General features: G+C 36.3%; 1 protein-coding gene across 3 annotated transcripts in view; it reads right to left on the bottom strand.

Annotated features, from left to right (window-relative positions):
- Positions 1-795: 795 nt before the first annotated feature.
- The window catches only part of TTC27 (tetratricopeptide repeat domain 27), a 113,397-nt gene continuing 90,901 nt past the window's right edge, over positions 796-23,291 (bottom strand). For 2 of the 3 annotated variants that reach the window (XM_032102538.1, XM_032102540.1), the window contains exons 14-20: positions 20,447-20,545; positions 18,772-18,824; positions 14,579-14,744; positions 8,324-8,521; positions 4,791-4,902; positions 4,092-4,192; positions 796-1,043 (exon numbers count right to left, since the gene is read on the bottom strand). In XM_032102538.1, the coding sequence (XP_031958429.1) occupies positions 921-1,043; positions 4,092-4,192; positions 4,791-4,902; positions 8,324-8,521; positions 14,579-14,744; positions 18,772-18,824; positions 20,447-20,545 (852 nt within the window). In that variant the 3' untranslated portion in view covers positions 796-920. Of the gene's footprint in view, positions 1,044-1,460; positions 1,538-4,091; positions 4,193-4,790; positions 4,903-8,323; positions 8,522-14,578; positions 14,745-18,771; positions 18,825-20,446; positions 20,546-23,291 lie in introns of all 3 variants that reach the window. The other variant, XM_032102539.1, reaches the window with a different exon arrangement.

The raw sequence follows: 23,291 nt of genomic DNA on the forward strand, positions 1-23,291 counted from the left end.
CAGCAATAGATCATACCACAGACTGTACAAACCCAGAACACAGATAACCACATCATTCTCATAGGGAAGAGCAAGCCAAAACCTCACCATAAGTGAGGGAATTATTTCACACAGGTTTTTGGAAATCCCTGAAAAAAATCTTATTTTAAGAAGAGCAGTAGCAAAGATGCTGAAAAAGAAAACCATGCAAAATAGTCTAGATGAAAATAACTCACCTGGTCTAGTCAGATGTAAGTACTTTAGATTAGACTGCAGCTTTATTGCTGCCTCAGTGAGGGAAATCCCCTTGCCTATAAAAGGCCCAAATGAAGTACCAGTCTATTGCCCATGGGACACAAGTTATGTATATGGGATAAACCAATACTGCTTTAAGTAATAACTGTTTGCATACCCTAATGCAACAAACAGCCTTCTACTTTAACTGTATTACCTGAAGAACAAAAAATACTAAATTCTTGCTCTCAGGACCTCACTCCCACCCTGTAAGCAATTAACACTGAGTTAAAATGGGAAGTAGGCTGGGCTCAGCTCCCACCTCTGCTGCCTGCTTCTCCATCTCCTCCAGAGCAGCACATCCCCTGCTCCCCCACCTGGGTGGGGCATCTTCCAGCATCCCAGCACTAAGGTGGATGCAAGCAGGCAGAACTAATCCTCCATAATCACCTTACAAACATCTCTTCCAGAAAATCTGGGGCTGAAGAACCAAAACACGCAACTTTGTAAGACAGTGGGACCAGGTAAGAAAGAATCTTAAAAGGCAGCCAGAACTCTGAAAAAAGCTGACCACAAGAACAGCACTGTACAGAAAAGTGTTTATTGAGAGTGTTGTTGCCCGAGAATTGTTACCATTTCATCAGCAAAAGCGGTGGCAAAAGAAACACGTCATTATTGTCATCCTGTCCCGAAATTTGGTCCATATGTCAACACTGGTCTCTCAGCTGGTTGCTCAGCTCCTGAAGTTCAGCAATCATGTTGTCCATAGCTGTCACCTCATCAGCTATCTCACTGTGAACCTCATTACTTGTTACATCTATGAAAAGTTGCTGCATAACAAAAAGAAATAATTGTAAGTACTTTATAAATAAATACCTTTAAAAGATACATACAGTTTCTCTGTTTCAGGATCAAGACAAAATACAGGAAGCTCATGGTCTCTATACTGCTTTTCATATTTTTGTAAACTATAATAGTATCTCTCTCTAAGAAAAGGCCATTCTGTGGCTAATAAGCAGAAGTTATGCACATACACATATAGACACATATCATGCATACAGACCTGAAATCTGTGCCACACACATGATATTGTGCCAAAAGGGTCAAGTCCTCCTGTGGACGTGGGGTTTCTGCTCTGACCTGCCTGCCTACGCTGACTCCCAATTCCATTGAAAGTAAAGGGCTGTTTCATGAAACTCAAATTAGAAGTGCATCTCACATTCTGTCACTGCAGTTTATAAGCCCACCTGCTGATAAATTAGTTGTGAATTTGAATGGCCATTTTCCCCAGTGTCATATTCTGTTGCTTCATTTTCTCCAAAACCTCAAATAAATATTTTTTAACATTTGATGTCAAGACATGCATGGGTGGAGGCATTCACCTGTAATTAAGTTATACCAGAGAAAACAAAACACTACAGAGTAATAACAATAGATTGTTCTTAAAGACCTTAAGACATTACCAGAAACAAACAAAAAAGCACAGCTAACTCGTGAGCAATCATAATCTTCATCTATTTAATGCTGAGGCTGTGTGAGGTACCACTACACAGAAATATGGGGAAGGGGGGACACCCAAACATATGTTTTCCCTTCATTATGTAATGGGAGAGTGATTCACACTTCATTTGACACAAACACAAAGCCTACATTTAGAGACAAAAACAAAGTGAGAAAACAAAAGTTGCTCTGGAGTACATCTGTACATCATTATATCATAAAACAAAATGGGACAATACAGATATGTATATAAACAAAAATGTACTTAAAAGGCTTGAACCAAGGTATTCAGTGTGCCTCAAAACAATGTTGTCACTGAAATAAAGAGCATCTTACACAAAAATAGGAACATGTTCATGCCACAAGTACAGAAACTTCTCTGACTTCCAGCCCAAAAACATCACAGTGGGAGAGTGACAGAAACGTTTGGTTCTTTCTGGTAAGACAGCTAAATAAATCAGGATGATATAATTATTTGCTCACTCTTTTTTTTTTTTCCCACACACAATTAGAGAAATCTATTAAACTAGAGACAGCATGGGGAAGTTTCAAGCACCATCATTCTTTGGGCTTTGTGTCCCATGCTTCCCCAAAACAGTGCTCATATTTCATGCTTTTACAATGCATCTCCAGAACATTTCTCTTTTTCAGACCCTACCTGCCAGATCTGAATGAGGCATTGGGGCAAGGACCAGAAGAGAGCCCACTGTGCTATTTGCCATAGTATGTGACTGCCCACCAGGCTCTGTACAGAAAAGAGCCCAGTAGCAGCGCATCTCTGAGCTGCAGCCTTCAGCAGATTGTGGGTGCTTAGTGAGTCTGGCACAACACAGGAGCTCAAGCATCAAGAGATGGAGATCCCAGAAGTAGTGACATTGTTTCACCTGTTCTACTTAGTTGTTCCAATTGCATGTCCTGACTACGAAATTTTGGAATTTTATCTTTTAAAAGTCATTTTCACTGATCTTTTATTCTTTCTGAAATCTTAACTAGTGAGTGTGCTCTTAGGCCACTTTTAAAGTGCTTTTTTCAGTTGAAATTAAAAATGAAAAAAAGAATCCCACACTAATAATGACTCACAGAGCAGCAAAATGAGATGTAGTCAAGCTTGGACAGGTATAAACAGTGCTAAACTGTTTGTGCATAGGATCTGACAGAAGATGACTGAGTTTTTAAACTACAACATACTTTGAAAATTCAACATGACTTCAAATTAAAAATAAGACAGCATCTTGGAAGGGATGCAAAACCAGTGAGTTCACATAAAATGCTTCACTGCTAATATGATTGTTTTTTCAGAAGTATCGTAAAACCATTAGCTGCCAATAATATAGATGTTCATTTAATTAATGCCTTTGGAAATGAAAATATAGTTTACTAGACTAATACATTCTTAATTTTTCAGATATTGCATGATCTTTCATAATATAAACTACCTGTACTCGTATTCATATAATTTATGCCATTTAGAGCTTTCTCTACAGCAACACTCAGTCTATGCACCGTTTTTAAAGGGAAAAAATCATATTTTGTGGCTAACAGCAAAACATATATTGTCCCTTTTTTCAACACATTCTGAAGTCTTCCCTATGCCTGTATCTAAATGCAGAGTTACAGATCCAGCTTGTGTTTGCTTATGCAACTTTCCTAGGCTTTTATCCTTAAAATTAAAGGACTTAAGTGAGCCAAGTTCAGCATACTGATGATGAATCAACACTTTGTAACACAAGCACACATTATAAAACTTAAGCTCTGTGATTCACAATTGCTAACTCCCCTTCACAGGCAGGAAGAATCCCTCTTTAAGCCAAGATGTATATTTTAAGAGAAAATGTGTGATTCATATATGATGACTTTTTCAAGTAATTAATATCTGGATTGGTAGGGTATCCACAAAAAAAAACCAGATTAAAAATTAGTTCTGTCTTTTAATAAATAACTCTTTTGAAAACACTCCAAGTGATGCAAAGCAATCCTGACACATTTTGGTCCTTTCTGCAGGTTTAGATCTATGCTTTCTGAAACTGCCCAGTTTCTCCCATGACTACTCACATTAAAAACAGGTCTTTGAAATGACTGACTGCTTCCAAACATTCAAATCTGTTTGCCCAACATTTCAAGTAAAATTCTACCTTACTCCAAAATGTCAGTGCTGGCTCTTAGACTAGTATTGCAATCAAAGCCTAGCAGGAAGAAAGGAAATAAAAGTTTACTTAAAACAAATCTTTAACAGCATAGAGATGAATATCTACCTGATGATGCACTGAGACAGGCAGGTATTATTCGATCTATAATTGATTCAAAACAGAGAAATTCTGGCAACAGAACAAAGATTCCTAGCTTTCAAACAAAATTCCCTACCTTTCAAACATTCCTACCTTTGCCTTGGATGACAAGCCACGTAAGTTGAGCCGAGCTGAAGAAAGTATCTGCAAAGCTTCCTGATGATTAGATTTGTTCTTGCTGCATTTTATAGCCACTAGAATCCAAACACAGAAGGACCCCAAAACAAAAAAGCATTACCACTCCAGCAATAATCTTTGAACAAAAAACATTTAATTAAAGATCTTGATACCCTCCACAATTTTAAATGTAATATCCCCAGAAAGAAACACAAAGAAAAAACAAAGCCAAGTAATTTTGAGAAGATAACTCTAAACTCAACAGGTATCTGTATTCCTCTTAATAAATATAACATAAATATCACAGAACAGGGAATAATCTTACTAAGTTTCATTCATTCCCTGACTGGCACACTCAATCAAACAATGTATGTGATGATCTCAGGACTGAGATGAACTGCAGATGCATTTTCACTTGCATTATGAAGTTGCTAGATCATGAAATTAATTGATTCCATGTTTACCAGTCATACATTTACTGACTCACCCTACACAATTTCTGCCTCATTCCAAGTATATTTTTGTATGCAGTATCAGGATGATACTCTCTTACAGGACTCCTAGTAGTAGGAATAAATACAATAGGTAAAGTAGAATATTATTTTGCCACTAAGCTTAATAAATATTTGTTATGCTCTTCATGAAAAATAAAGGTTCTTTTCAGGTAGAACATACCATGTGCAATCTCTATGGCTCCTTTCACCACTTCCTTAAAAGAAGAAACATCTTTTTCCCAATCACTTGACTGAATTTCACATTTATGTGCCTTAGTGAGATACTGCAGTGACTGCAAGAAGGAAAAAAAATTGTTAGTATGTCAGAAAACCAACTAGGAAACTAATTTAGTTTTAAGTATCTATGAAATTAGTGGTCAATCCAGAAAATGAATCTATCTTTACTATACTTGATTTCCTGTGAGTTGGAGTAGTGTCCTTCTCTGCAATGGTTAGCGCCAGCTGTAACACAGATGTTCTTCACTTCACTTGCAGCTCAAGTACGAGAAGCATATAAAGTAACACGTGTGTAATTTTTATCTTTTAAAAATCTGTCTAGACTGATGGATGTGACCCATGTTTGCCAAGTCATCACAATTAAATGCACATGAAAAAGAGAAAAATACTTGCATTCACACTTCGAACAGCAAATTTTGTATCTAAAAAAATATTGTAACTGAATACATGAAAGCTTTCTTCTTGTATATGTAATCTTGGGAAATACGCATTTTACAGATGTAGCTATTAGTCGCCGTACTGCTCTGGTTTTCAGTGTGAACAAGAAAAAAATGTAGACAATATGGAAGGAGGGTCCCATTAAGGGGAAAAAAAAAAAAGAAAAAAGAAAAATTTTATCAGAAGAAATGAGTTCTTGCTTTTGAATTTTGTTTTCTTTCTACAGCATCAAAAACATGAAACAAACACATGCCAGAAGTTACGTGGCTTGGTTCAATGACAACTCTCCAGTTATCTTTTTAAAGAGTTTAAGTATTATATAAAAGAATTTAAAAATTTCAGTGTGGTACATATACATGAGCACAGTAAAGACTTCTCAATTTGGGGGTTGTCACCCCAGAAACTTCCACCTTCTCTCTCCCACCAGAGTTCCAATCACTATGGCACAGGTGTCTGAACTGCTCATGCTGCTGTAAACGGCAGTAAAGGGATCTTAAGTCAAACCAGAATTAATTAATTTTTTTTTCATAATAACCTAGGTTATAACTGGTAGTAGTTCTGGCAAGCACAGGCAAGAATTTCCAAGAGAAGGAACAACAGTTTTTACAGCAGTCTGATTTCAGTCTGCATGTGTCTGAGTCACAGCAGCAAATTAGGGGGGTTTTGCTGACAGATGTCAAGGAGGGGAAAGAATTCAAAGTCTTGTGGGCTGTTTGTTTACACTTCTGGAACCTGGATTTATCCTCAAAGGAAACAGTTATGAGCTGGGGAAAGTCAAGGAACAGAAGGGATTCATAGCCTGGGATGGATCAGCAGGAAACTTGAAGGCTGGAAAGATTCCTCAGAGGGAAAGTTGTGAACTGGACTGCATTCAGTATAGGGAAGAAGGAAGTACTGAATGAGGTGGCAGTTCAGATATATTGAAGTGTGAGAGTAAATATATGCTAAGCTAAAGAAAAAAAACCCAAAACAGAACCACAAACCCAACACCGCAGTAGTTTTACACTCCTAACTTGCAAACCTTGTCTGACTTCGATTCAATTCACAAAGCACTGTTGTGAATTATAACTGTAGACTCTAGTGATTCATGTGGCATCAGATGTATCAGCAGAACAGAAAAGTAAAAAAACCCCAGCAACCAAGCCACCCTTTAACAATAGCCAGACATACAAGATTGTTCTTTCAAATGCAATGTTAGGAACAAAATTGGTTACATATAATTAAACCTGCATTAAATAAGGTGTGGAATGGAAGAATATGGAGTAATGGTCAAACCCTACATTTGTAAGGAGGTATGTGATACTTTTAAAGGTCTGTTCCCATCTCTTTGCCCTTTGATGCCACAGTATAGTAAATAATGCCCTTTTAGAACTCATTGACCTTTTGCCTAGTAACTGTGGGTGGGAAACTGCAACTATACATCTAGAATTTTCTACGCATACAGCTATATTCACTGAATATCTGACTGACCCGTGATGGTGCTTGTGGCAGTAAAGCCAATAAATACTGATTTTATCATTTTTACTTCATAATATGATATCAGAAATCAGTGATTATTTGGTGTATTGCAAATTAATTTTTACAGTGTCAATTAATATATGCTGTGGCTGTAGGCAGTTTCGCTCTTTTATGATCTGTATCTATGGTACTGTCATACCAAGATATTTGGATACACATGTAAGCATACCTTAAGTATTTATAAACATCATTCCATCTTGCAGGGCAAGCTAGACTGTAAGCATGTTCCATAACCAGTCTGATGAAGAAACACAGTTAAAGTACTGTCTACTCTACAAATTGAAACCATGTTTTTAACTGGGTTAGTAAAAAATACTGTGCTGTAACCAGATTCTGAAATAATTACATTCATAGTATAGACAGGGCCTCTGCTGCTTTGCACGTCTGAGTAAGAATTTGAGGATATAATACAGGATATTGCAGTGTCTGTATTTCTGCATTCTAAATAGGCCAAATCCCTTTTACTGTTCAGCTGCAAAGAAAAATAAGGAAGACAAAAGGGAGGCATTGGAGGTATATTGAACACCAGCAATGACTAAACAAGGCTCTTCACAGGGCAGAGCACAAGGAGACAATGAGCAAGGCACAAATGATTATAAATTTAAGCGCACAGGAATACAATTTGTAGGCCTAACCATCTTCCTTACTTGACATCAAGCAATCCTCCAGACAGGAATTTTTTGCCCAGGCCAAAGGCACACCCCCATTAGCGAACACATACTGAATGCTGACCTTGTGTATTTTCAACTTCGGTGAAGATCTGATAACCCATAACTATTTTTGAAGTGTGCATGGCTATTTGAACTTTTTGAAATCTAGTATCAAATGCAAAGCACACTCCAGCATCCAACAAAGTAAACACTTCTAGCAGCGCAGAATGGTTATTCTGGAAATGCAATCAACTTAATTCCTTGGGAAGTGATAAGGACAAGAAATGGAAGTTAACATAGCAAAACAAGTGACAAGTGAAGAGAAACCAATGGTTCAACAGACTAAGAATTAAATAGCATTATTTGATTTCATTTTAAGCTAATTAAGGACAAAACATTTCTACTCTGGGTACTCTGACTGTGGTATAGATTATTTTAAGTGCATTTTCCCTTAGTGATTGCAAAGAACATAGATGGCTTACACCACTACTGGATCATGCCTTTAAGATGAATTTTTTTTCAGAAGCTGCAATATCCTATCTTCAGAAGCAAAGATTTCAATTAAAAACAAAGCCAAAACCCACACCACCATTTGATTATAGACATTAGATTGTTGCCAAGAAAAGTTTCAGAATACAAATTCAGGACAATACATATATGCTGTGATAGGATGTTTTAAAAGGAAACACTGGTAAAAAAAAGAGATTTTTTTTTTCAAGTCCAAGAAAACTGACATAAAACATCTTGCTCCTGTTGTAACAAAAATGTGTGCTGTAGAAACATGAAGAAAAGACAAAGAGCTTATTAAAAACACTAAAGCAAAACAGGTCTGGAACAAGGGCATGTTCTACTGTAGCACTATAGTTTTTACCTTTTCAATATCTTCACCACTGTCATTCTCTCCATTTCCATAAAGTTGGGCATAAAGTCTCCAGATTGCCCCATCATTTGTCACTCGTGAGGTGACTCTGCCCAAGAGCTCTTGCAGTTTCCCCTTCAATCCACTTGATACCTCTCCAGCACGATCTGCCAGACCATCCACTACTGCTCTGACTAGAATAGCCAGCACCTTATAAAAGCAAAGAGTTTTTATTTCAGCTCAAATCAATGTCAGTATATATAATGTTATGTGTAATACCTGATCTCTATTAATGATTGTACCATATGACAAGTACAGAATTTACTAAGAAATACATGGAGTAATTCAACTGATTTAAACCTCATCTATAAGATTCTATGTTGATAAACGTAAGAAGGCCAAAAACCTAGGAGAGAAATCTGGGTAAAGGAAACTGTGGCAGTATCTTACAGGTATTTTCACCTTATAATACAGTTATAAAAAGATCAGTAAAAAGGCTGAGCCAAATAAATTCAGGTAATGGAAGACACAGTTGTTACAGGACCTCTATTTAACAACCCGCAGAAAGATGTACAGTGCATAAGATGGAAACTGGAAGGCACTGGAATACCACCTTGGGAATCTCTGTTTTTAACGCACTTCTGGTGAATTACTAGTCAAATCAATTCCATCAAACTCTTCTACAAGTACTCATTAGTGGCCATGCTTTTCGAATCACTGGCTTGAGAATGTGGGATCTGACCTGCAGAAATGCTGAGCATGTGCAGCTGCTGGTGGGAGCTTGGTTTTGCATGTAAGAAATGCTATATCATACCAGTCTTTTTGTCCCAAACTGGACACTGAAAGCTAGAAAATAGTGTCATTTTGCCTCAGTTTCTCTTCAGCAAAATGAGAAACAGCAAATGTAAATCAAGGCAGTATATCATATGATAAATTAGAAGAAAATAAACCCCAGAAAAGCTGTGGATTATCAAGAGAGTAATACCTGTTCTGTGCAGTGCATGAGACAGAGACTGGGGAAAAAAAAAGGATGAAAACAAAATGGAAGTTTCATAAGGCTTGCATTCAAGACAGGCCAGTTGTCGCACAAACACCTTCATGCTGGTACTTCCTAACTTGTGGCCTGTCATTTGGCAACCTCAATGCTTCAACATTTTTGCCCATGTGAAACTAACACTTACAATGAAACCACACTCATAGCAATATTAGTATCAAGATAGTAATAAAGCTAACTTCAAAGATGACTTGTGAATAGCTACAAACATTACAAATACACCACTGCTCTACTAAACGGGATGAATGGGATGCATCCTCACAAATCAAGATGCAGTTCACTGGCAGAAATTAATGCAAAAATTATGACAGTATCAAAGTATATTACATTTAGAATAAAACCACACCCAGTTTAGCATTAGTGATATTTCCTAAAATAACTTTTCTTATACTGAATAACTCAATTAAAATGCATCCCAAAAAATAATGAGTTTTATCAGATACAGAAAATTTTTAGCAGAACAACCCAAATCAATTAAAATGGCTGATAATTTTATTAAATAAATCTAAGTAACAGAAGAAGCAAAAAAAAATATACTCTTACCTGGTATCTTTTCAGAATTAATGGTATCATAGTAACATCCGAACATAAGTTAAACAGCTCCCCTCTTGTCTGCCCCAAAACCATAGCAGTAGCTTATATTCCTTATAAAATGGTATGACAAACTGTCAGTTCCTTCTTTCCAAGATCTCTTAAGAGTCACTTAAGACACCAGAAAATATGATCAACTATTAATAGTCTGAAAATTCTGAAATTCATGTTATATCCATGATTTGGAATATAAGGCATCAAAGGCCATCATTAACCAGGTCTTCCATAAAGATTTGCTAGAAAAGCACCAGCAAGAGTTGCTACTTCCATTACTAAAGCACTGTAACAAAAAAACTAAGAGGTGCAAGAAGAAACACTAAACTATGTTCGCTTTTGACAAGGAACTAGAATTGGTCCTAAGGATTCATACATACATATATGACTTCTCAATCGATTTCTCAGTGTAACAAAACTGTTACTTGAAGTCCAAAATGTTAGTTCATGTGAATATCAGATATAATCATCAAAATTTTAAAGCCAATAACATTTTGTTTGTAGATGAAAAAAAGTTTACTTAGTCAGTAGGATGTAGCAACTGTAAAATTACCCCTATTCCCATAGAGTCCTGGTTTGCTTACACTTTTATCATAATAATCAATTTCCTTTTTTTGTAATCCATCATGTAAACTTTGTAAAATGAAACTAGCATCAAGACCTGGATTAAAGGGTCCATTAAACAGTAATGAATCATTAATGCTACTTGGTTGTGTACACTTGTTAAATAAAGTTATTTCAAACTGCAAGTGAATTGTGCTAATTATCAAAAAGTATTAGCAGTGTAGCAGAGCTTTGCATTTTAGGTTACCATAAGTGTTAAAATTTGTATCTTTGAGAGATTTTAAACTGCCACACATACTAAACTACTACAGCAATGCTCTGTTGATCCAAGATCCCAAACAAGCAGTAGAGGATTTTTTTGGTTGGTTGGTTGGTTTTTTTCATGCCTCTTTTAATGAACTAGGCTCCATATGAACAGAGTTCATGTTTAGTATGACATCACACCATCTGCATTCCTCCTTCTCCATTGCTTTTGTGAATAATGTGTTTACCACAAACTGAACAAAAGACACCGTGAGACAAAACCTTAGAAATAAACCAAGTAATTTATAAATGCTGCGATTTTCATCAGTTAATCTCATTTCACAATTGTTCTCCAAACAACTCTTTTCATATAAAAATTCTCTTGGTCAAACCATCTTCAGATGCTTCACTAATACTAATCAAATTTGACAGTGCTCAAGAAAGAAGAGAACCCTCAGATACCAGATCCAAAATGACAAATCTGCAGTCTGTGAGCTCTCCCTATTCCCCTTCCAAATTTAGGATTTTAAGACAATTGTCATTAGTGAGCTACTTAATTGAAGTAGAGCTCCAGAAATTATTAATTCCTAACCTCACTTTTCAAAATCCCCTTGGAACATGCCCTTGTGGCCTTTTGTTAGAAATGGTCTGGCAACACGAACTGCTGAAATGAGGATGTTACTTGATGGAAAGGGTACCAGAAAAACTTTGCTAGAATCTCAATAGCACAGAATTGCAAAGTGGAACCCTTTTTCCATACTTCTGTATTCATAATCTTTGACAGCACATAATGAAGATAGGGTTTCTGGAAACAGTGTATCTAAACAGCTTTTCCAACCACAAAATACCTTTGTCATTCAAAAGACCACAACATTCCAAGTAAAAAAGGTTGATTGCCTCCATGAGCATGCATGCGATGGAAAGTAGTACAATCAGCAGCTCCAGGTACATTTGCTAGGTCATACAATAATTCAGAGACCAAATTAATGATTATAAAAGGTTAGGCTTTCTCCTTGGATACCTTTTAGTGACTGATTTACTAGTGGAAACTATGGATAATTCAGTGAGCCTTTATATTTTATTACATAACACGTATATCAAAGGTTTTCCAGGTATATTTCTCAGCTTTGTGAACATTAAAAGATGCATGGAAATGTGAAGAATCTTAAGAACCAGGAGGGAAAGGAGAACGTATGCTTTCAACATTTACATACAAACGCTAGCAAACTGAGACTTTTTAAACTGCCCTTTGCTGTAATCTTTTACTGCATTGTTGCTCATTTATAAAAAGCCCTTTAGCTCTTCCTGGTTCAGTTATATCTGCAGCATCTGTGCATACATATCTTCAAGCTTCATGATATCATGATCTCAGAACCTTTGCCACAGGGATGACATCATTAAATAACTAGAAAAGAACAGAAGCAAAATTTCCCAAATCTGTGTTCTATACTCAGAAGACTGGCACAAAGGACAACAATGGACTAACAGAAATCACCAAGAAGAATCTGAATGCTTTACTATTATTAGAAGAAATCAGTGATTTAAAAATATGACTTCATACTATTCTGAAATAAAATTTAGAAGTCTGATGTAACTACAGAAATCAAGGGCATTTCAAATTGTATATTCAATTGCATACTTCTAATCGATACATTCAGTCTCACAAGGGGTATTCTGCAACAATGATTATGCTAAAAGCAGTTGGTTTTCACAAAGAATGGAATCAATGACTCAGCTTGTTTCTTCCAGTCTGTGCATTTTTTTTTTTAATTCCTACCTTGTTTCTCACCACTATGACATGTAGCTTAGTAGTCTATCAATTAAAATCTACAATGACTACAAATACTAAATATAACCTGAGAGAAGATCATACTATGTTGAATGGAAACAATGATGTATGTTTTCATTCACTTATGTTCATGATTTCACATTGTTAAAACACAATTGCACAAGATGGTTATAGATCATCCCTATTTAAAACAGTCCAGCTGGAAAAAAGGAGAGGCTCACCAATTAATGGTGAACTTTGTAAACAATTTCAGCAGAAGCTTTTATTTCTATCTGCTTTTTTGTTTTGCTACAGAAATACTCTTCTCTTCCTTGTAAGATAATTGTTTCAAGCCTGAACTCTTTAATCAGGCTCCTGAGGTTTTTCTTGGCAACTAGTAAAATCCTTCTAATTGAGGCAACTGTATTAGAAGTTACAATGAAACCATAAAACACTTCACATATCAGAAGCCAAAGTTAAAATTAAGATGCAAAAAGAATTAAAGGAAGATAGCATATATACATCTGTAAAAGTTATAAAAGTTGTATGAGAACAAGATGAAAGAAGTTATGCAAAAAAATAGAAATTTAATACAAGCAATATCCCCAAATGCTTTAAATATATATAAATATACTACATAAAATTTGACAAATAACAGTAATAGGAGTCTGTATCATCTCCACACATCTCAAATGGGCAAATACACATAGAAACTTCTATTCCTGGTCAGCTGTCATTCTGTTTAAAACAATACAGTAGACCACCCCTAAAAATGCTATTTTAAGTTGCAATTGAGAAAAAAATTCATTGAAAAAAGCCAACCATCTACAAGATGCTCCATGACAGGCCCCACCAGTACTACAATATTCTAGCTTCCAAACACACTAATCTTTACCACATATAACACAATTTTCCATAGACACTCTTTAGTGCCAAGAGAGTTTGAGACCTTTTGATGTTTAGCTATATCAAATCTAAAAGAATTTATTAATACAGAATGTTATCCTGTGCATGACTGGCTTTACTAGTAATAAGCATTGCACTCACGTACAATCTGTTATTAAAAAGTAATGTGAAAAAAGTATTTAACATTCCTGCCCCCCATGAACATGAGATGTTTCCACAATCATAACTAATTCTATCTGCTCTCTCTCCTCACCAATGGACTTAAATTCCCGAGATCCAGGAAAGCTACTTTTTATCTTTTTATGGGACCAGAAACGAAACATACTCCTGGGACACGTGAGCAGCAGCAGCTGGTTCCTCTTACCCTGGTACTACACAATCTCCCGAAGAGCTCATAAGCTCTTCAACCAGATCTGCTAATTTTGCAAAGGCTCTTGGAGGCGTTTTACTGCTCCCCTTGAGAGATTCTTTGGCTTGCCTTTCAGATTCACCTTGCTATTTTCACTGAGTGTACAGAACCCTGCCTGGATCAGAAACTGGTTTCAGGCAAGGTAACATCCTAGCTGAAGCTGTTAAGGCAGCTTCTCTAGTTTTTGTCCAGAGCACACATTTACAAACACAAAATTTAACTGAACTTAACTGAACTACAGTGAGAGATGAGCAAAATACCTCTTTTATTTTTCTTTGGTCTGGTTTATTAAGAATCAATATTATGACTATAATGCATTCAATTTACTTTCAAAGGCTCATTTGTAGCATTTTCCAACACATGATAAAAGCTTCCCTTTCTTTAAACTACATAATTTATATTATTTCTGATACCAAGCTATGCAGGAACAATACAGAAAGATGGGGTTATGCACTGCATTTTATATAAAAATAGGTCTTAAAACTGCAAGGCTCATGTGTGTCCTTTCACAAAGACTGATGCAATATGGATGCAAAGGTTTTCAGCTTTGTCCAGTTTCATTTTAAATATTTATTCTGACAGTCCAAATCTCCAAAACTTAAATCACTTGCCTCTATAACTTCATTGCCATGTGCACTATGATTACTGATACCACTACCAGCAGCTATCAGCAATTTCTCTGTCTCAGAAGAAAAATCAGTGAACGTATAGGATGACTAAATATGAAAACTTCCCCACCTGTGTATCCTTGTACTTTTCTCTTAAGTCCATGAGCCGGTGATAAGCTTTAATTGCTTCTGAAAACTCTCCAACATCTGTACTGGTGAGAAGATAGTTCTCCCATATTTGCCAGTGCTCATAGTTGCACTTGAGAGCCTCTTGGAGGGTTCGAAATGCTTTGACCCTAATCAATAATAAAAGAATAATAGAAATTGTTACAGAAGATTTCTACATTAAATCAGTTGGCATGGTATCAACTAAAAACCTGCTTATTTAAAAAATCACATTTAGAACACAGTGCGATGTAAAAGCTATTGTTGGTAATTTACAATGCTGATAATCCCTTAATCTCTCTTGCAAACTATTTTGTATTAGTTCATACACAACAGTATGCTCTGTAGTTTGAACTAGGTAACTTTTCTTAGCTCTCGTAACTGGTATTTTTTACAAAAATTTATCATAATTGTACCATCTCTGTCACTATTGTCCTTTCCAAATTTTTAACTGGAACCATGAGAAAACAATCTTACTCATGCTGCAGTTGTAACATACATTAAAAAATTAAAAATCACTGAGTTCATGACAGATGCAGAATGGTTTTAACTTATTTAATCACACAAGAGGAAGGTTAACTTGACAGCTTTTTGTGATTTACTTTAAACATTTGTACACGGCAAACATGCATATCCAGGGCACAGAAACCCATCATTTTCAACCAGTTTTGTCCTTAGATCAGCTGGAAGGTTTACTTTCTGCTCCCTGACGCTGTGCTGCTCAGTAAAAATGTGTCAGAGCGGCCCCAAACACTACTAGGGTCCTTCTTCAAAGATGCTGCCCGAGGACCCACCTCAGAGTGACAGGAGAAAGTGTTATGGAATAAAGGTGGACAGCACAATTCCTATAAAATCATCATCAAGTTACAAAGCATTTTCATTTTTTCATATTCATCCAGTGCAGGCAATTCTTGACTATTCCCTCACCAAAGGAGAGCAGTAATGGCATCCTCTGATAAGAAAATGCCATCTGAAGAATATGTTGGTAAGGTTTGTGAGCTTACTGTTTAAAGCCTTAAACATACTACCAGAAGTTGCAATAAATTTGAAACTTCAAAATAGCTCTGCTAGAGAATTGGAATGATACAGTTCTTTCTAAGAGACTGAAGTGTACTCTCAGTTGGACAGTCATGATATGTAAAAAAACACAAAGGAATGGATTTATTTAAATTAAGACTTGAAACAGAGCTTTCCTAGGCTGGTAAAAAAATCTTCTTTGGGAAGACATGACAATACATCTCTTCTTAATAAATACCATATAAAGGTGGCCTGGTACCAAAATTTGCAATTCACTTCCTCTCTTTTGCTTGAGTAAGTTGTTAAAAGTGCTTTCTCTAAAGAAAGACAGCCCAAAGAAATTGTTGGTTGAGTTTCAAAAAGAGAGTCCAAGAGAGTGTAAATATCCCAGCAAAGACATTGTAATATCTAAATAGTTGATCAGGCCATTAAAAGTCTGAAATAGCTTGGTCAGGGAAAAATGTAAACAACTGCCAATCTAAGGCCATGATATTAAAAGAGTTATCAAATACACACAAAGAGAGTGGACTGATAGAGCAAAATTATTTAAGGAGAACAGGTCATTTGGCATAGCTACAGCAGAACAGTCCACATGAAGGAGCTTCCCATGTCCACTCCCCTTTCCTCCGTCTTCTGATATATTGATAGATGTGATGCTGGTGGGCAAATGTACCAACAGTTGAGTTTCCTCCACTGTTAACAATCTCACTAAGGGATTTCAGACCCTGGTTTTGCTAGATTAAATTAGCAAAGGACACAGTTCTGTTCCTTCTGTGGATTTTGCTACAATGGAAGTTGGGATCTGCCACAGCTCTCTGACAGGCTGGAAGATGCTCTGCCTGACCCACGTATTGTTTCCACAACTGCTCTTCAACATCTCTAAGGTTAGTCTCTATCATCTCCCCCATCTTCCTGAAAATTAGGAAGTTACCAGGAGGGCAGATGCCAATAAGATGGAAACGTGAAATGTAGTCAAGATACCAAAAGGATGGGATAGAAATAGTATTCCACAAATCACCACTCTTGCTATGTAATAAAATCCTCTAGATTCTCAAAACAAATCCCCAGTGTATTTAACCAATCACGTAACGATGGAGCATCCTTAACCAGTTAAGTCAATTCATTCCCAGACAGGAAACAGCAGGCAGTATCAATGCGTTATCTGGTCTTGGAAACCAGGAGTCTTTCATACAAAGGACAGAGGGCCAGTCCCAGCTTGTTCTGAGAAATCTAAAACCTAGACTTCAAAGACCTCCTGGCACACAGAGTAGTTTTCTGGTAAACCAAAGCATAGAGTCTGTTTTCATCACAATTAATTTTTCTGGAGGAAGTTCAGAATATATAAAACTTGTGGAGTCTTAAAAAGCAAACAACCCCAAAAACCTACAAACCCCCTGTCCTTTGGGTGTTAGCAAGTTGCTTGCATACCCTTTTCAAAAAAATGTACTCATGTTTTATTTGTCTGTTGTGTGAGACCCTGCCAAGCCTTGGCCAAATGCACAATCTATGAGTGGGCCTGTATTAAAAGCCTGGTTGGAGTAAAGCTGGATCTTTTTTTGAGGGTGTGAAAGAAAACTATTTACTTAAATATCTTTTGTTTTCCTTTTTTAAAATCCTCACTCCATTTAATTTTTTTTTCTTCTGGCAGGCTTAAAAAATAAGAATTTATGTATCCCCACACAAATTATTCTAAAGTGTACTGCTATAGATATTTTCTGTTTTAACAGAGAGCTAAACTAGCTCACACACAGTCTTGATCTATAAGTGACTACACAAATAATCAAAGAAGTTGCTATTCCACAGCAAGTACAGGCCACACTTGGCTATCAGCACATAATATTCATTTAAAATTTACTGTACATAGAGTCCTATCTCACATGATTCCTGTGGGGAAAAAAGCTCAGAAACATGCCCCCATTTATTGCTTTTACTACCATATCAAATAAGTTACAAGTTTTGTATGTACTTAGCGTATTAGATTGCAAGAGTAGATTAACAATTATAAAATTCAACCAGTAAACTGGAACGAATCACTCAGTAGTTTCTCAGCCTTGTAGCAGATTAACAGACAGAAAATTATTTTGACTAAAAATGCTTTTATGAAACAAGCGTAAGCCAGTACACTGAGCATCTGACATTTTGAACTGTATGGAAAAGAAAGAGCAACTCTAACATGAATTGCGCATACTCAAGGCACTGCTGAAGATTGAAGGAACTACTGAAAAGTTAAAACCAGCTCTTGATTTCTATTACTTTTTAGCCCTGTGTAGTTATTTTAACACTTTTATCTTCTCCTCCCTCCTGTTCCCATTGCCATATCAATCTCCTGAGTCTATATTACTTCCCACTTTTCCCATGTATGTTTATAAATTTCTACTTTTGTGCAAGTTTATTATTCTTTCTCCCTTTTTTCACTTTGCCTCCTGACTATGTAACCATATAAACTGATGCCAAATTTTGAGAAAGGTTTTTAAAAATAAATTATCTTCTTCTTTTTCATTCTTATTCTGTTTCATTCTTTGGTGATAAGTTATAATGTGAAAATTCTTAAATATTAAATTCTTCCAGGTAAACTTTTATTACATTGAGTTGAAATACGAAATACAAAATAAGAGTGGCGGTCCACTTAGGTCAAAGCTTCTTGTATGAATTAGTTTTGAGGGAAAAGAACAAGGTAGCTAGCATGTGTGCAGATTTCCACCTGCTTTGGTATATAAAAACCAAACTGTCTGGTTTTCCCTTAGATCTACCAAGGATAATATACTATGAAATTACATAGGTCTGAATACATTGTTTGCTTGAAACGGACCTATGTTCTTAACTTCATGGTCAAAGTAGTTTTTATTATTCATCTTTATTATGAATGTTTTGCACTGATAGTACTTACTACATCAAAAATGCGTCCAAGAAGAAAAAAGTGTAGAGAGAGGCTGCTACTTGTATAAAGGTTACAAAATTATTTCCTGTAAAATAAAATAAATAGTTCCCAGTGATGCAACCTGGGAGAGAGAACTGAAGGGCTAAGGATTATAAAATCTGAGTTAAGCACATTATAATAATAAAAACCTCAATGTCAAAAAAAAGGAAATCACAATTATTTGTTTTGGAAGAAATATCTTCTAATTCTTTTGAAGTACTTACTTCTGTTTTAATCTGATATAAGCAGTTGATAAATTGTTCCAGGCCTCAGCATTCTGGAACGATAAAAGGAGAAGTACCAAAAAATTTATTCACTTACATTGTGCTTACTTGATAAAAATACATACACATGAAACTACTGCCAAACATCATTGATTTTGCTAATCAGACATATTGAAACATATGTTCTACATGGCAGTTAAAATATTACATTGAAATAGAAATTATTATATTAAAATTGAAATACATAAATATTTGACTAAATCAGCAACAACCAGGTATACAAATACCAATTAATTGCCTTGTGGTTGCAATACACTAAGTCAGCTCTTGCCTTCAGTCTCAGCATTGCCTTCTAGGACCTAGCTGGGATGGCTGGAAAGGTCAGTGCTCCCAGCAGCTCATCACTTCTCACTAGCTGGAAGCTACTTAACCTGCACCACTCTCTGTTACTGGACAGAAAGGATCTGATGTCCCCTAAAGCACCACAGGTAAAACCAGCAGAGATGTGCAGAGATGATTCCTGCCCTTTGCCTGACACTGCGGTAAATGTGAAGCCCCACCACTGAATTCAGCAAAGTGACAACTAGAAATGATTTGAAGAACAGGATCTGAGCACTGCAATGAAATGTACTGTGGTACTGAGGCTATTCTCAGGCTTAAGGAGAGTTTAACTCATGCTGGGAAACCTTTCTGAGACTTAATTCATGAAAATGGTCACTACATTGCTACAGCTGCACATGTATAAAGATAGGTTTTGTCTCCAACTGAGAGCCAGTCCAGTGCCTTTTACTCATAAAAAACCCACCACGTAACCCATTGAGAAGTCAGGTGGCTTGGTCATATAAATACAATTAAATACAGGCCCTAGAGAGATAAGTGAACCCAGTTTTAGTATCTACTTGGAAGTAAATTTACTGTACTGAACAACAACAAAAACCAAATATATAAAGTAAGAATTCCATTTAAATACAAGGTTGTCTGTTATAAACATTTTTTTTCCCAAGGAAGTTATTGCCTTTTATTACAAAAGAAAAAAGAATCCTCTGTCACCTCTCATTGCTTTCTCATTCTTTTCCCCCAGAGAAAAGAATTAATAACAACAGTTTCTATTGAGTAGATGGCATTAACTCTAAGCAAGCAACAATCTGACAGTCAGGCCTTCTGGCAAAAGTATTGTCAGTGTATTCCTCAGGTAATTCAGCTCCACTGCCTCAATGCACATTCAAACAACAGTATTGTACACATGCATGCCCTGCATCCTGAAAAAATGGCTAAGCTCCATTCTCCCTGTGCTCCTGAACTACACCGTTACAAATGTACTTGTCATACATGAACTTGACTTTCTTTTTTTTTCAGGAGAATTCGATTACTTAGAGGACTAAATATTTTAATTTAATTTTTGTTTTATCTCTTTTTAGTTCTCCTCACAATCTAGCATAAAGAAATTTTTCAAATTTATTTTAATATTCACACACTCACATTTGGACAAAGTTAAGTACTGGATAAGTATTTTTATGATGCCTCACAACAAAAATATAGCCTTCATGCACAAGTTTAATTTATTCAAAGGGCTAAGGTTAAACAAGTTTTTCATTATTGCTTTGCTTGTTTATAATGAAAACATCCATGCTGCTTTTAGATAAGCCATCTGAATCATTTGTTCAAAAGTACATACATCTGGTTCCAATGTCACACAGCGCTGAAATGCTTTGGCAGCACCTTCGTAGCCTTCTAAAGCAATGTATGCACAGCCCAAGGAAAACCATACCCCTAGCTGGAGAGAAAAAATGAATGGTTACATATAAACATGGATATTTTGGCGCAAAAAAAAAAAAAAAAAAAAAAATTGGCCTGGATGAACAAACACACAACTCTTGTCAATTTTTACCTGTCTTCAGCTATAATAGTATTGTACTGGAAAAAATAATATCCTATATGCTGATTAGAGAAAAACTGTAGGTTCAATGTTTTAATAAATATGGATAAACAAAGGTGTTGACTACATGAAGACCACTTAACCATTTGTGAAGTGCTTTTTAACAGTCCATTTTCATTCACAGAAGAAGGGGATAGCTATTTAGAGGTTTGCATATTTTGCTTTAGCTTGTGAAAAATCCACATTCACTTTATACTATTACAATTAGGTCAAATGATAAACACTAGAAAATGTTTTTCAAGGTAATCACATTTTCACAAAAAACATCATGAAAACCATCTCAAATGACCGAAGCACGAACAATTCAAAATTCCAACTCTTTCTACTTGCCAGAATATCAACCTTCTCGAGTTTCTATCACAATGTTTAGACATAAAAATGTACTTAAATAATGCTTTGCACAGAGACCAGAACTTTACCAGTTCAGTAATCTTGCATTTAAAGTCTTTAGTTGTTACAACCAAATACCACTCATCCATACAGATTCAACCAGGGAGGAGAGCTCAGCACTTCCCTTCTCCACTCCTCAGGGAGATGCAGAGAGCAATAAGGTCATGCCTCAAATTCCTTTTCTCCAAATTAGACAAGCTTAAAGTCCTCAGCTGCTCCTCTCAGGATGTTCCTTCCAGTCAGCCCTTTCTCCAGCTTTGCAGCCCTCCTTTGGATGCTTTCAAGAACCTTCACATCCTTCTTAAAATGTGGGGCTCAGAACTGCACGCAGTGCTCAAGGTGAGAACTGCAGAGAGCAGGATAATCACCTCTTTTGAGCTGCTGGTTTTGCTGTGTTTGATGCATCCCAGGATGTGCTGCCCTCTTGGCTTCCAGGGCTCACTGCTGTCCAGTGGTGTGATGTGTGGGAATGGTAGAAAGCTGCACCAGTTGAGGTTTAGATTGGACATTAGAAAGCTTTTCTTTACCTAGAGGTTTCTCAGACACTGGAACAAGTCTTCCTAGAGGTGGTTGAAGCCCCAAGGCTGTCAAGTGTTTAATAGGCATGTGGACAATGCCCTTAACAATGTGCTTTAACTTTATGAAATTGAGGGTTAGTTCCCAGAATATAGCCCAGAATACAAGTTAAACAGTGCTTCTGTAAAGGGTGAGAGTAAAACAATCACTGCATGTCTTATAACTCTGATGAGTAACAGCAGCACAGTCTCACTTCTGAATTTGTGCGGACTTTGTCCACTGGAGAACTGACTCTGTGAGCTCTTTGATCTCTAAAATTGTCTGTCAAGCCTTGAAAGATGCTCAAAGTGAAAGTACAAGAGAGGTGCATCTGTCATCCACTAGTTGTGTACTAGAACAAGTAATTCTGTGAGCAGCAGTGCTAATGAACATGAGTTTCAGGTACATTTGAACTGCAAGGCTTTCTTTTATTTGTGGATTCCCCAAAGACTAATTCAGTGATTGGCTTATACAGCAAACACCTACCCCAGAGGTCTCAACCAAATTTGACCAGATGGCTAAAAAGAACACGAGATTTAAGGAGGGTTGAGAGAGAATGGTTTTATTCATTACAAATTTTGGGGAATCACTTGCTGCAGTCTAAAAATCTCTCCCTTCAAAAAGGTTTCTAATAACCACAAAAAAATTAGAATTTCTTTGTAACAGGGAGTCTTGTTTACCTGATAAATTATTCACAATTCTGGGAACAAGTTAATTAATTAATTAATATTTTCCTTGCATTTAGAATCAATTTCCATTCTGCTTTTTACCCACAGACACCCTGGAATAGGAAACAATTCATTTCTGTAGTCATAGAATACAGACAGAATTTAGGAGTTATGTCAATCTGCACCATCTATCTGTTCAATCTGTTTGTTTGAAACAATTCAATTGAATCTTAAAAAGTGCTTCCTAAGCAACAAGAGGAGGAAATGTTCACTTTCCTATATGGACTGGCCTATTTTTCTTGGATTTCCTTTTATTCTAAACTTCCTTTGGATAGGATACAAAATAAAAAAGCATTTCAGCAGAATATTTCTCAGTTTTGAGCCCTACAGGCCATCTCCTGAAACCCTTTATTACCTGGAAATCCTCTTTGTTTCAATAAAATTCCTATCTAAGTAATATATATTTTGCTGGCATTTTTGGTCATTTTATTTTCCATTCTAAAGATGTTTATAAGTTATCTGGAGCTCATTTGAATAAGAATAGGACTCTGATTCATTGGAATAAAATAAGTCAGCAAAATACAAAAAAAGCTTCATGATAAATGAGTTGAAAGGCTGGAGGCCTTTAAAATTTTTTTAAAGCAAAAGCCCAGCTAGTCATGTGGAACTTCAGCAGTGTTTGTTGGGGGGCAGGAAGGAGGAATACCCTGCTTTTACATGGACCTAGAAATGGCTATGAGGAGCACAATTTATATATATAAACAACCACAAAGCTGTTTTAACTTCTCAAGACCTTCCACAGGGTGAACCTTATTGGGATGGGATATAATGGCTGAGAAACTGAAACAAGATTGCAAAAGTTGTCTGCAGAAAGATCAGCGAGAGAAACCAGCCTCATCAAGAGAACTGTTTTCAATGTGGTTTCAGTTTTGATGCATTGTTGTAATAGGAGCTACTGTCATCACAAGTGT

This window comes from Corvus moneduloides, chromosome 3, assembly GCF_009650955.1.
Source record: "Corvus moneduloides isolate bCorMon1 chromosome 3, bCorMon1.pri, whole genome shotgun sequence".
Classification (NCBI taxonomy): domain Eukaryota; kingdom Metazoa; phylum Chordata; class Aves; order Passeriformes; family Corvidae; genus Corvus; species Corvus moneduloides.